The 13,877-nt window shown below is 33.9% G+C and overlaps 1 protein-coding gene and 1 long non-coding RNA gene across 2 annotated transcripts in view; one reads left to right on the forward strand and one right to left on the reverse strand.

The window, feature by feature from the left end:
* The window catches only part of LOC117112912, a 6,036-nt gene extending 4,334 nt beyond the window's left edge, over positions 1-1,702 (forward strand). Inside the window, exons 3-4 of the long non-coding RNA XR_004446106.1 lie at positions 294-367; positions 1,401-1,702. This is a non-coding gene — a long non-coding RNA (uncharacterized LOC117112912). The remainder of the gene's footprint in view (positions 1-293; positions 368-1,400) is intronic.
* Positions 1,703-1,834: 132 nt separating this feature from the next.
* On the reverse strand, positions 1,835-8,545 carry LOC117112911 (probable D-amino-acid oxidase). The gene is made up of 6 exons (XM_033256129.1): positions 8,407-8,545; positions 7,650-7,791; positions 6,229-6,513; positions 5,365-5,527; positions 4,332-4,454; positions 1,835-4,067 (listed from the first exon to the last, which is right to left on the reverse strand). Exons 1-6 carry the CDS (start codon positions 8,475-8,477, stop codon positions 3,706-3,708), a joined length of 1,146 nt encoding a protein of 381 aa, XP_033112020.1. The 5' UTR covers positions 8,478-8,545; the 3' UTR covers positions 1,835-3,705.
* Positions 8,546-13,877: the final 5,332 nt, after the last annotated feature.

Here is a 13,877-nt window from a genome sequence, read left to right on the forward strand (position 1 = left end):
GCTTAGGGGTCGCACTGCTTCCTCCCTCCGTTCAGTTGGCTGGGGCCGAGCAAGTAACTCTATCGTGCATTTAAGTGACCAGCGTACGAAGAGCGAAAACTTGAATACTAAAGAACAGAAACACACTTACAAACATATTCACTCGTAGTGGTCTCCAGAACGTAAACACTCGCTCTCTGGATGTTGAACATGTTGAAACTAAAAACTAAAACAGACTTACTTTTGTTTTTTTTTTTTTATCAAAACGGAGTAATTTTTACCAAGCTGTTTTGTTGTAATGCTTCCATTCACAGAGTCCTTATGGTGCCACAGAATGCAACCGTGTGATCCTTAGGTGCAGAACACAAAATAACCGGAAAACAGCAGGGTAACAAATCGTCCAATTTCGACAAAAACAGCTATTTTAACCAAGTTTTTTTTTTTGTTTTTTTTTTGTTCTTTTCTCTTATTACCCAGCACGGTACGACGGCTTGGTGAGCCCCCCCCCCCCACCACCTGTTACGCCACTGGTTTTTTGAAAACCTGCCCTCTTTAGACCTGGTAATAAGTGGTATGGTATTATCGCAATAACTTTGGACCACGTGACCACCATGCTATGTGGTTTTAACCAATAATCATCTCTGGGTCGATCTTCTGGTTTGAACTTGTCCCTTAAACATCCGTAAGTTGAGGCTATATGCATTAATTATTGTCTCTGTTGATGTTATATTTTCTCTTATCATCATCATTATCATCATCGTCGTCGTCATCGTTCTCAGTCTGTAGTGGGCGCCCCACTTTTTGGTAGACGCCTCTTCCAATTTAACCATGTCTGTCTTTTGTCCGCCTTTTCTTTACCAATTGATCTTTCCATCTTTATCTTGGTCGTCTCCTCTCATTCTGAATAAGGTAGCTTATTTATTTTTTGTTCTTTCCATGTTATTGTTTCTCAAAAATCAATATTCCAGTGTGGTACATGTCCAGTGCAATTGGTATAAGTAATAATAACATTCAGAAACACTGTAAAATTTTCTTCGTATTTAGTATGAGTGGAAAATTCTTTTGTTATGACTCTTGGAAAGCAAAGAAATACAATTTGGTAGATTGCAATTAAAACAATCTTGTGGTGTGAGTGTATACAATATTTGTTAACATCATATAAAAATAGGGAAAAATGTGTATGTTGCTAGTTTAAAAAGATGCGAATTTCCACTATCAAAGGTATGTGAAATGGGAATACATTATTAACTTGTTATAATAGTTCATTATTATTATAATATATCAATTATATTATATTATATTATATTATATCAATTTACAATTATATATATTCCACAAGTTTATTACGGATTAGTATATTTTTTGTGAAAGTGATATCTGCAAACCTTGCTAATAGAAACTCTTGACCATTGTTTTCCCAGGGTATTAAATGTGGCGTAGTTACTGGCAGTGCAGGCAGCACAAAGTACTGGGGCCAGGACTATTAGTGGCCCATTCATAAAAAAAAACAACGGCCAGCGGACCTCTCAATAATATTCGGTTTTTAGAGGAGTAATTATTGACTTACTGTGTTCCATGAACTTTTTCTGATTAATTTAGAACAGCTGCTGAGACCGAATGTGCCCCCAGTTACGAATCCGTTTATCATTAGTGTTGATTACTAACTTAAGCCTTTATGAGTAGGGGGTAAAAGAAGCAATTCTTATGATGAATTTTCCTACGAACTTCAGAGGGAATTCCGCATCATATCAAAGGGCCCGGCAATTAATCTTGAACTGGGGCCTTTCGCACATAGCTACGCCACTGCTTTAATCTGTCATTACGAAAACATAAAAAATAATCTAACACAATTAAATTCAATTAAATACTTCTTTATTGCTCACATACATTTAAAATAACAGAAATGCTTATTTGGATACCTGATAAAATGTATTTAGGCATTCCATTACAATAAAACACAAGGCATAAATAGGCTTAACTCAGGCCACCGTTTGTGGCGGATCCAAAGGTGACAAAACGGGCCCTCGACCCCTCCCCACCCCCAGGAGCGGCCAAACAAATATCATTAGCCAAGTTTGAAATTTAAATGGCTAAGCCTCTAAAGACCCAGGACCCTCACAGTAATTAAGCCAAAGCATTCCTCTTTCGAACATAATTCCGCCTACTTCGGAACATAAGTTCTCGATTGCCAGTCGCGCTCCCTTACCCCATTTTTTCCCTCCCCCTAATTTAGAAATTCTGGATCACAAACATTACATTACTATTGATAATTATGTAAACTAAAATTACAAAATTTCCAATATTTACATTTACTATTTATTTAAACTACCTCCAAAATTAGAGGAAAAACGTTAAATATAATACATAGACATCAAAATTGAAATATAATACATAGACATTAAAATTTTAAAACCAAACATAAGGAACAGGAACTCATTAAAAACCCCATAGCCCCATCTTCAAAATAATGGTGATTTTGCTGGCAAGATACATTTGATATTCATTATCGAAGTCAAATAGCTTTCGCAGGCGGATAGTTGTTATACTAGTAGTAATTCATCAGCAAAAACAAGAAACATTAGCACTTGAATTTGCAATAACACCATATTCGAGAGCCCATTGGCACATAGACAAAGTCTACTAAAATAAATTAAACATAATTGAAGACAACAAACCGCCTTCTATAATTCTATTGTTCCACTCTACATTGACAGATTTGATTAAAAAAAACCGGAATATAAGTTCAAAACCTTTAAGAATATGTTGGATAGAACATTTGTTTTTTTTTTATCTACACTTCCACTTACTATCTGTATATTTTGTCTTATTCAGCATGTTTTAGCATTTTCAATAAATTTATGATAATACCGTATTATATTTTATGTCTACTATCACTGAGTAAATTTGCTTGCTTTTGCAAAAGACTATGTACAATTTTTAAATACATAAGCTCGGCAAAAAGACTAACTCATATTGATATATATTTTAACATATTTCAAAAAAAAAAACTTTTGAAAATGTACATAAATCAAAATGTTCAATAAATCATTTGCAACCAAGTACTTTATTGCTTTCTAATTGACACCATGCTGCCAATTAAAAAATACTCCTTCCCCTGTATGAATACATAAGGGAGGATACAATCTAATATCAAACACAACTTCAACTTTTGATTATTTACTGTATATATTTGAATTTCAATTTTAAGTTAAGGACACTTTTATCGAGATTCCGTTTGTCAACACAATTTATTTATAGAGAATGGAAGACATCGAAATATTGTTAAAGAAAATACAATCTGCTTAGCATGTGATATTGGAGAAATAGGGGATGCATTACACTTTTTTTTTAATAGCTGCCCTTTATATAATATATAATAATCTTAGAGATAAATACATTAATATTAAAAATCAAAATATATACACATATTTAAACCATGTATTTAGAAATGAAAAAAGAATTAAGATTGCTTGCAATATATATTGAAAAATGTTTTAGTTAAAGAAATGATAGTCTAAAAGAAATTAATAATATTGATATTGTTTTGTACTACGGGCCGAAGGCCAAACATTACGAAATGAAAGAAAAAAAGAAAGAAAAATTGATTACTGCGTTCATTGTTTATTCCCAAATGAGGCTATGGAGGGGGCATTTATTCGAGAGGTGTTTATATCTATATATTATATATTTAATAATAAATAAGAGTGTATGTAATATAGATATAATTTACAATTTCGAGAAGAGCATCATCCTAGATGACCACAGCTTTGATTGCACTTCGTGTTGGATTAAGTTGGTGACGTCAGCCGCGCAGCCCCAGCTTAGTGACCAGCCCGACCCACCGTGCCCGTAGTTGTGGATGATCTTACGGCACTTCGGTTCCATTTCCACGCGGATATTATTCTCGCGGAAAGGTCTTAGACCGACTATTATCTCTTTAACATCACTCTCCTGGTACGCTTTCAATGCTGGGAAAAAGTCTTGACAATTCTTTAGCATTCGTTGAATTTGAGGATGGTTGAAAGTGATTCCTTCGGTCTCGCTTTGTCCAGCCTCCACCAATCCACCAATTAAGAGATCATTTTCACCTGTTCAGTAGAAAGTTAAAGTCAAATGATTGTAAATATGAACAATACAAATAATAGGCCTAATCATAATGTAAAATGTCAATAATAATAATGGTAATGATATATTTGATATTAATAAGATATTGATAATTATTATTATATTAGAACTATATAATAATAATAATAATAATTATAATTATAATTAAAATGGTAATGCAAATAATAGCAATAGTAAAAACCAATATGATGACATAAATTATGATGGTATTGATAATTATAATATACCTCTTGGAAGAATAAACACGATGCGCTGATCTTTCGCCATAAACTCTTCATTTAAAGGCATCACGAGGGCGCTGTTTAGTTTCGGCATTTTGGATCCATCATTAGCAACTTTCAATAGCATACCTAGAATGAACAATAATTTTATATAAATTTGAAATCAAACGGTTAAAACTACGTGCGTAATGGACTAAATAAATCCATGATAAGCAATTATCTCACATCGATTTTTTTTTATTGGTCACAACGCAAATATTAGAATATGATTTAAAAACCTATTTGTTTTTGTTGATGGATAAAGAGTTAATGTTGTATTAGAGTTTGGTTCTAGAGACTTTTTTTCAGAGGAAACTTGTACCAGAATGTAATACCACCAATCAAATCAACCCAAGTAATAGAATGCATTTTTCCTTTCTGATATTACACATATTTAACAAGGAGGCATGTAGCTAAATAATTTCTTTAAAAAGTTTGAATATACAGTATATATTGAGGTATAAATAGAAATCATATATTATATTTCATCAAACATTCAATAAAAGGATTAGTAAAGACATAGGCCTATGTTCGTTTTTGTCCATTACAGGTCTCAGTCCAATTAAAGACCGCACTTTTAGGACCCGGATTTCCGTGGTCTTTAGCAGCTTTGGTCTCTCATTAGAATAATAACGATAAAAGAAATTTTTTAATTTGGGACCACAGAATAGTGGTCTTTAATTGGAGGTGGTCTTTAATTGGAGGTGGTCCTTAATTGGAGGGGTCTTTCATTGGAGGGAGACCTCTATTAGCTTTGAATAATGTCAACCAAGATCAACGAAATAATAAGTGCTTGTGTACATTATAGCGATATCTTTATACCATTTTGTGTGTGAAACCACAAACGAAACATTCTGGTAAGCCTAGATTCTGTAGGTAAGTGTTTTAAAGAAAGTGGGAATAATTGTAATTTGTTGGCATTCTTTGTTTATTTTTTTTTAAGATACTTCCTCTATTCATAAAATATTATACCTATTTGCAAGATCATGTGAGAACATACCTCTTAGTGGGTAAACACCTTTATCGTCTGCGGTTTCGCGCGCACCAAGACCTGCGCAGTTGACAATGAAATCTACGTCATACTCAACCAGAAGTGTATCAACCTGATCCAATAAGCTACCGTTCACACGACGCTTAAAGAAGGTGGCTCCATGGTCTTTACACTGAAAGAATATAATGTAATATGTAAATATACATAGGCTTTATAGTATGAATATCTAGCACTATGAACAGAATTAGGCCTACACAGCGAGTAGCATATCTGAGGAATCTTGAAATTGGGGGAGGCTGACGGTGGCGAGAAGGCAGAGTGGGACTCGATGAATAAGTGAGGGGGCACTAGGTCACACATTACAGTGATTTTTAAGAACTTGAGTGATTTTTGCTTCGGACAATGGGGGAGACTGCCCACACCCCACCCCGTACCCCTATATACGCCAGTGATATTCAAACCATATATTCAACAATTGTATTACTATATACTGAGTCCTGTAATTTATGTTTCAGTATTGTTACTGGTATATGTTTTAACTAGCAAAAGCATATTTAAAATAAATTTAACCAACGCACTATGCCTGTTGCGATTTCGTTCTGTTATTTAAATCAACCTATAATTGACTTAAATTATATTGTGAATTTCCAACTCGAGCTTTGTTTGAGATTTTGAGCAACCTACAACAAACAACACAACAGTAAAAGCTGGTGTGTTCCATTTAACTTCAAGTAACACAACAGTAAAAGCTGGTGTGTTCCATTTAACTTCAAGTATATGACCAATTATTATCCAGCGTAACTATTGATAGAATCAAATCCTTTACTCCATTCTGGATTCTTACACAACGTCAATGATAAATTGTATACCTACCTGTTTGTATAACCATTTCATCATTTGCGTTGTATCTACTACGGGTGAGATGTGAGAGTAGGCGTCTTTCACTCCGTAATTACGGTTTACATTAAACTCGTCAATAAGTTGGCTATCATGACAGAAGCCGGGCAAGAAACTTAGCTCCTGCATCTTACAATGCTCATCCGCATTTTCCTCCACCTTCTGACGCTGATAGAAGACGGCCTTACGGGGGTAAATCCCTGTACCTCTTTCTTCGGATGCGAGTTGGATGAACTTCCAATATGACACCATGCACCAACGCTAAGGAATGAAAAAAAAATACATCCATATAAATCCAAAACAATAATGGCTAATAAATAACTGTCTTTCCGGAATACAACATTTTGGACGTGCTGTTGTGAGGGGTAACCAATGAAAGTTTAACTATATGGGCGTATCTGAAGTGCAGTACTTCAGTCAAAACTTAACGTCAGGCTCCGTAAAAAACAATGATTGGTATGTTGTACAACTGATTTTTCTAAGATGCAAAAAGCATATTTGACGAAAAACTCGGGAACGGTTAATGAGATAGGCCTACAGATTTTTGAATATTTAGAAACTGGGAGAAAATGTGGAATATGGTGGTTACGGCCTTCCCCACCCCTCCCAGTATTTTGTGTCTTAGAAAAATCAGTTGTACAACATATCAACAACTTTTTTACTCAGGAGCCTGACTTTAACAACTTTATCAATCAGAAAAGGCTATGTGCGTTTACGCTGTCATTTTGTGGGACGTCATCATCCAAGGGGCGGGACTTGAGTAAGTGGAAAGGTCAATTGTAGTTACTATGGTACGCATACAAGAGAACTAAAATAATAAATAAGAATCCTGGTTCCTGTCTACTAACAATATCCGGGTTTAAACTCTATGACGACGTGATATTATGAATACTTTTTAAATTACGCGCAGCAAAAAGTGTACGAACGACGACACTTTTATGTTTGCAATCTATCAGAGATTGAAGTAAATATTATATACTTTGACTAATTAAACTTTAAACATAAATGGAATAGATTTTTTAAGTTTTTATATTTATAATGCTACCCTAAATACATTTTCGAACTTAAACATTTTCATATATTTATGTATTGCAACATTTTATGATATAGAAAAAAAAAAACAACAGAACCTTCAAAGGATAACTAAAAGTTTGGAATACTATCGAGGGCTCTCAAAGGCTGGAAAGAACGAACATTCACTGTATATATGTTATAACTCTTGTCTAACCTATTGTTCAGATTGACGAGACGAATTTATCTAAATATCAATGATGTTTTTTTTTTCTTGCGTGAACTTTCTTCCGCTACAAGCCTTTGTTTAACAAAATATTTTGTTTATCTCTGTATGTTTGCAAAGTTCACAAGAAATAAAATAAGAATGACTAAATAATAATTACTTTCGAACTTTTGAGGGACGACTCATTTGTGTGTCTTCCACACACTGCAGGTGGCCATTCCCATAATGCTCCTGCAACTTCTGACGTCATGTAAGTCTTCGGCGCTTCATTAAAATGATCAGCAATAATGGTAACTTTGTACCTGAAAAAAATCATAGAAATATGTTTAAAACTTAGAGTAGAACGTAGGCGTATATTATTTATATTAAACAATTGTAAATTCTGGTAGATTTTTAAAAATATAATACCACTTGTTTCTTAATGTCTGCTTGCCGAAAAATGTTGGAAAAATAAAAACAAAATAATTAAAATTTTGAAATAATCATATATTTCCAACCAATCAACCAACCAGTAAACAGGTAGGAAAAATGTCGCTGATTTATAGACATTTTACTACAAAAATCCTTACATTTAAGGGTTTGTGTAAAAGATAAAGAAACGGCATTATTTACATGTCCGTTAACTGACGGAAATATAGTTTTGTACATTAGCTTTTAATTGTATTCTAAATAAGCAATTCAATTTGAAATGTTGTTGTCCTCTATAATAATAATAATAAATAATAATAATAATAATAATAATATTAATTATTGAAGATAATAATAAAATAATCACAAAATAATAATCATAAACACAAACCTACTAACAAATTATCAGTGTTAATTCTAATATAAAGTGAGAAAAATAAAATAATAACTAAACCATAGAAAACAAAATTAAATGATTATAGTACACCTAATTTGAAATAAAAACTTACCCAGCATTCAATAGCTCCAGCGCTGATGTAAGCCCAATAACGCCAGCACCTACAACTAACACAGACGTCATTTTTCTGAGTATATTTCCAACACTTAAATATAGACTTAATCAATCAGAAGAAATATCAAGATTGAAGTCTCCGGGGCTGCTTAAATTCTTTTATACAGGACGCGCTTACGTCATGTTTATTGTGATTGGTTGTGGGTTTACTAAATCGACTCGTGGTTCGAGTCACGTCACATTAGACAACTAAACTGATTTTAACTTTTTTTTTAGTACAAGTTTTTTCTCGATCAAATTGGATTGCAGTCAAATATTTTTGAAAGCTTTCTAAATAAAAAAGATGCAATGGGAAAATGATGATTTTAATTAGTGGAAAAATAAGATGTAAGGATTTAAAAAATACACTGTGTCTTCGGACTATACCATAACTTTATAGAATTAGTTTAAGCAAGTTATTCAGGAATAAAAGGTTTGTCAGGTTGTAGAAAATTGGAATTTTCAAGCATCAAAATACTAATATCATTATCTAATTGTAATAATAAATCATCACCTAATAACAGTGGAAGTTAAAAAAATATAAGCTTTAATCTGTCAGGAGCCCCTTTTCGAAAGTAAAAAAAAAGACAAAAAAAAAAAAAAGACAAAAAAAGAAAAATTATTGATCGCCCAAAACGTCTCCGAAATTATATTTCTGGGCGTCTAGAAAAACCACAATTTCGAAGGGGCGTGCCCCCGGACCCCTAGGGTTGGGTTGTCCTTCGACAACCCCCTCCCTTTCAGTCCCCCCTCTTTGACATCTTTGGATTCACCCCTGTCTGACTCTTATTTTGCAAACAATTAGGCCTAAATACAGAGAACTGTTAGCATAGTATTTTTTAATTTATCATTTTTCCGACTTGTAGACTGAGCTATGAACTTCTAAATTCCATTAAGGTAGACAGAAACAATTCAGTTTTCATTGATATCAGACGTGTTAAAGAAATATAAGATAAGATAACTATATTGTCATAGTAACAAGGCGACATGAATGTTGTTGCTTAATGCACTGACATCAAATAAAAAAGAAAAATATGAATAGGCCTAAAAAAATCACTAACTATGGTAAAAACCTACCCACGTCTGACTTTCTTTAATACTTTGGTCAGCCGATGATGAGGATTTCAAATAAAATAAAATTTAATTTTGGCTAGTTAGCGACTCCGCAGCAACGGAAAATGGAAAATTCTGATTTTTTTTCTTGTTATACTACGCTTCCATTAAATAGGCTATGTATTTCTCCTTTAATTATATAAATTTAAAGGATTTATTAATCACATTACTGCATTGTTTACATTCATCAATACAATTTAATTTTTATTTTATCCTCCGCCTAGATGCAAACTCATTTTGCTAAATAATAAAACAAAATGTTATTTATGATCTTACGATCTTTGAAAAATAAGTTCACTAAATATGATACTAAAAAATTCTCGCCATGGGTTTCGGAGCTGGAATTTAAAGACTAAGAATCCCTTTGGCCGGTTCTGATGTTTATGAAAATTTAGGTTCCATTACAAATCCGGCTTTGTTGCGTTTGCGTTTACAATGCGTTTATGTAGATGTTACCGCACAACGGGCTGAAATCAAAACGGATGGCCATAGCGCATGCGGTTACGAAAAGCAACCTTAACCGCATTAAATGGAATCACTCGTTTAAAACAGTTTCAGTACCGGTACCAGTTACTGTATATCAATTAAAACGCACCGCAATCGCAATCGGACAAACGAATTACTGAAAACTTTATATTGGCTTCCGGTACAACCTGCATTATCTTTAAAATATTAATTTTTTATAACATGTATGAATGGGTTGGCTCCCGACTATGTTGCTGACATGATTAGGCCTAATGTTCCTGGATGTAACTTGCGCTCTAGTGACAGCCTGCTTCTACATCAGTCAAAGTCACATCACTCATGGGGGAGAGCTTTTACTATTGCAGCTCCACCTCTTTGGAATGCTTTGCCTAGTTCAGTTAGACCACACATTAATTATAAACTATAGACGTGTTTAAAAAACGTGTTTAAAAAACTTCTAAATCGCATCTCTTCACCAAGGCATATAACCATGATGTTCCTCTCTTGAATTTAAATATAAAAACAGTTTACATAATAAACATTAGGGCCTATACCACTTTTCTCTGTCGACACATTGTTGCTCCTTTTTGCAGTGCACGGTAGTGGCGCCCTGGGTTTAGCCTGAGGTGGAAGGTGCTGATGCTCAACATATTGTCTTATGAGAGTATCTGCACATACTTATAATTAATAATAATTTAATTTGGTGTTCAATGTGTTCCATATGTGTTTGATTCAATGACCGAGGTAGCAATATGAAGCGCTTAGAGGCTTTGTAAAGGCATGAAGCGCTATAAGAACGACATATTATTATTATTATTATTATTATTATTATTATTATTATTATTGTTATTATTATTATTATTTATTTTTATTATTATTATTATTATTATTATTATTATTATTATTATTATTATTATTATTATTTGTGGAGCAACATTGCCTGGACGGGAAAATTGGCATTGGATTCTTCTTTTGGGAATTATTAAATGTGGATTTTTTTCATTTTTTAAAAATTTTATGGTGAACTTTGACACTGCACCTTGAGCACCCTTGGTGAAGATGTGCGCATTATCATGCTGTAATTCCAAATTCTGATTGGATGTAAATGTATCATAATTGAAATAGGACAATAACATCCAATCAGAATAATTTTAAGAGTGGTATAACAATCCACTGCCTAAATTAAGAAAAAAAAAATAGAATTAATTGAAAACTTTAATGAGCAATCGTTACTCAACATTATCCAATATCTATACATTATATAGGGGCCTATAGTATTGTATTGTAGGCAAAGTGATTAATGTACTGTACTGGGTACTAAATAATAATTATAAAAACATATAAACATATACGACGTTGTCAGTGACAGAAACAGACGGCTTAATTTGTTTAAAAGAAATGTATTTAGTTTACACAAATTATAATACATTTCGTTGTCTTATAATATTTAAATAAAGTTTGAATATAGGCCTAGGTCTATAGTATCATATACCATAGGCCTACAAAATACGTCTTCTGAAATGTTGTGTCCATTGTTATATCAAGGAGGTATTATAGTATACTGTACCTCCATGGCTATATACACAGTATACATCATTCATAAATTACTGGACAAAAAATGTCAGAAGGCTTATTCAGAGGGGTATTTACAGGTTCTTATACCAAATGATCATGTGATGTTTAGGCCCCAAGTTCATTAACATCTGTGGTAATGAATGTATACGGTAGTTATGCCTGTGACGTCATTCACCCTGGTGATCAGATGAATGATGCCATGTAAAATAGGCCTAATTCATAGAACTCGACGAGTTCCTGGATGCAATCATGCGCCATCTCGGAGTCAGCGGTCAGTCACCTAATGTTTTTCTTTTTATTCTAATCATTTTTTTAAATACATAAATCAGAACGCTATTGAGAATTACTTTCACTTGGTTGCTATTACATTGAATTTGACGCTCGGCGCTGTATCCGTTGGAAATAGCGCGGTAAAATGATTAGAGATAGATAAATAGAAAATTGGTGACTCAACAAAGGGGTCCTACTAATAAACCAGGGGGTAGGCCTACGAACCAAAAGAATAAAAAATGATCCTAATATTATTATCCTAATTGCTTTTTTGGGGAAAAAAGTAACTGAGGGATTTAATCACATTGCTGGTTGTATAACAACTGTTCCTTTCCATTTTGTTATGTTACATCTATTTGCAACCAACCAATAAACTCAAACTTGAAGAAAACGCAGTTCCGGCTCCAAACGCCTGGATTATTTTAAAAGCTCGTGTCTAAGAATTGTTACTGTGGACGTGCAGATAAAGCAGTTTACAATACAGTGTACATTAATATGAAGCATTGTATCCGGAACATAGCATTATTAATGAGCAGATTTCTCCATGTCAAGAACGTATATTTAAAAAAAAACATCACTCTTTTCTGTGGTTTAGCTTAGAGATTAAGAAACCGGTGTCGATTAAGGGGAAGTACTGTATGCAAAACCAGTGATGTAATGAGATTGTTTTCAACCATGCATGGTTATCGGTGTTTGGGCGATCTTAATTGTCATTTCCAAATTATTCTTCATTTGTGCTCCTGGACCCCGACAGGAGGAGGGATTTAGGCCAGATTGTTGAAACCCACTTTGCCAAATGCCAGATTGCCGAGTCCATTTTGCCGAAACCCAGTTTGCCGAATGCCAGTTTGCCCACTCAGAATCCATGAATCCCATTTTGCAAACCCAGTTTGCCGAAAGTCAATTAAAAAGCAGTGAAAAATTAAAAACAGCATAAAATTCACGTAACTGCGTCAGGGCGAAATAGTAGCGTCCAGCGTAAAAAAAAAGGGCCGGCCAGAATTGCAACATTAAGCATTTAGAAGCCATTCCAACGCAATGCGATCACCGTGTATTCGTATACACAAACAGCGGCTTATTGTAGTTTAATGATTCGTTTTGTCTTATGTAAATCAAACCTAATTAACATTTCGGCTATTAACAAATTAGTTAAATAAGGCCTAGCCTATCAGATAAAATGTCTTATAAGCATATTTATAATAAATACATAAACTTTAATTAAGAAAATATGTAGTCCGAATCAAGAAGCTGACTAGTGGTGGTGAGGGTCCTTTCATTAAAAACACTGGGCGTTGGGAGTTTTTTTATGGGATGGCCCGAATTGGGCTTTTAGACCACAATATTATGTTAATGTTATTTGGATACGCAAATTACAATTTTTGTTCCAAGACGATCTGGTTGAATAAACCCCCAGGGGCTTTATTGTTGAGAAGTGTTTTTGAGGGGTACGTTTATTCGAGGGAACCATTTATCTATGTTTTTTGTTTTTTTTTTGTTTTTTTTTTTTGGTGTGAAATGGATACGTATCGAACAAACGCCTAGGCCCCTTACCTTCACTAATGTGCAACAAAACACATACTGTCAAAATGTGTTATTGCGTGATCATAAAAACGTACTGATCCCAACCAGGTTAGAAAAAATGTAATTGTACTGGTGTAGAATATTAATAGAATGTGTTGAGAATGATGTTGCTTCCATTCGATTATTTAATTATTATTTAGTCATTTAAGACTTGTTTATTTGAGGAAAAGTAAACTCCTCAAGAGCTTTTCGAGGGAGCTGCGTTTATTCCAAATGAGGCTCTAGAGGGGGAATTTATTCAAAGCGGGCAGGGGTGGCGCCAGCGGGGAGGGGGGGGCAGGGCCCCACGTCGGGGAGAGCTCCCCCCCCCCGGTCGGGGAGGAAAAGCACAATTCGTCGGGGAGAAAAAAAAATAATATGTATTTTCTACATATTAGTAGACTCTAAAATCGATTAAATAAGCCTTTGAAACCCCTAAATTGTCAA

This window comes from Anneissia japonica, unplaced genomic scaffold (genome assembly GCF_011630105.1).
Source record: "Anneissia japonica isolate Jap-2015-1 unplaced genomic scaffold, ASM1163010v1 scaffold287713_len945575_cov184, whole genome shotgun sequence".
NCBI classification, from domain to species: Eukaryota; Metazoa; Echinodermata; class Crinoidea; order Comatulida; family Comatulidae; genus Anneissia; species Anneissia japonica.

Excerpts from the sequence above, each read along its gene's own strand:
- LOC117112911 (XM_033256129.1), bottom strand. The coding sequence starts at position 8,477 with ATGACGTCTGTGTTAGTTGTAGGTGCTGGCGTTATTGGGCTTACATCA. Across the intron at positions 6,514-7,649 it reads CGTCCCTCAAAAGTTCGAAA|CGTTGGTGCATGGTGTCATA; the intron begins GTAATTATTATT and ends TTCATTCCTTAG. Across the intron at positions 4,455-5,364 it reads AGGTGTTTACCCACTAAGAG|GTATGCTATTGAAAGTTGCT; the intron begins GTATGTTCTCAC and ends TGTTCATTCTAG.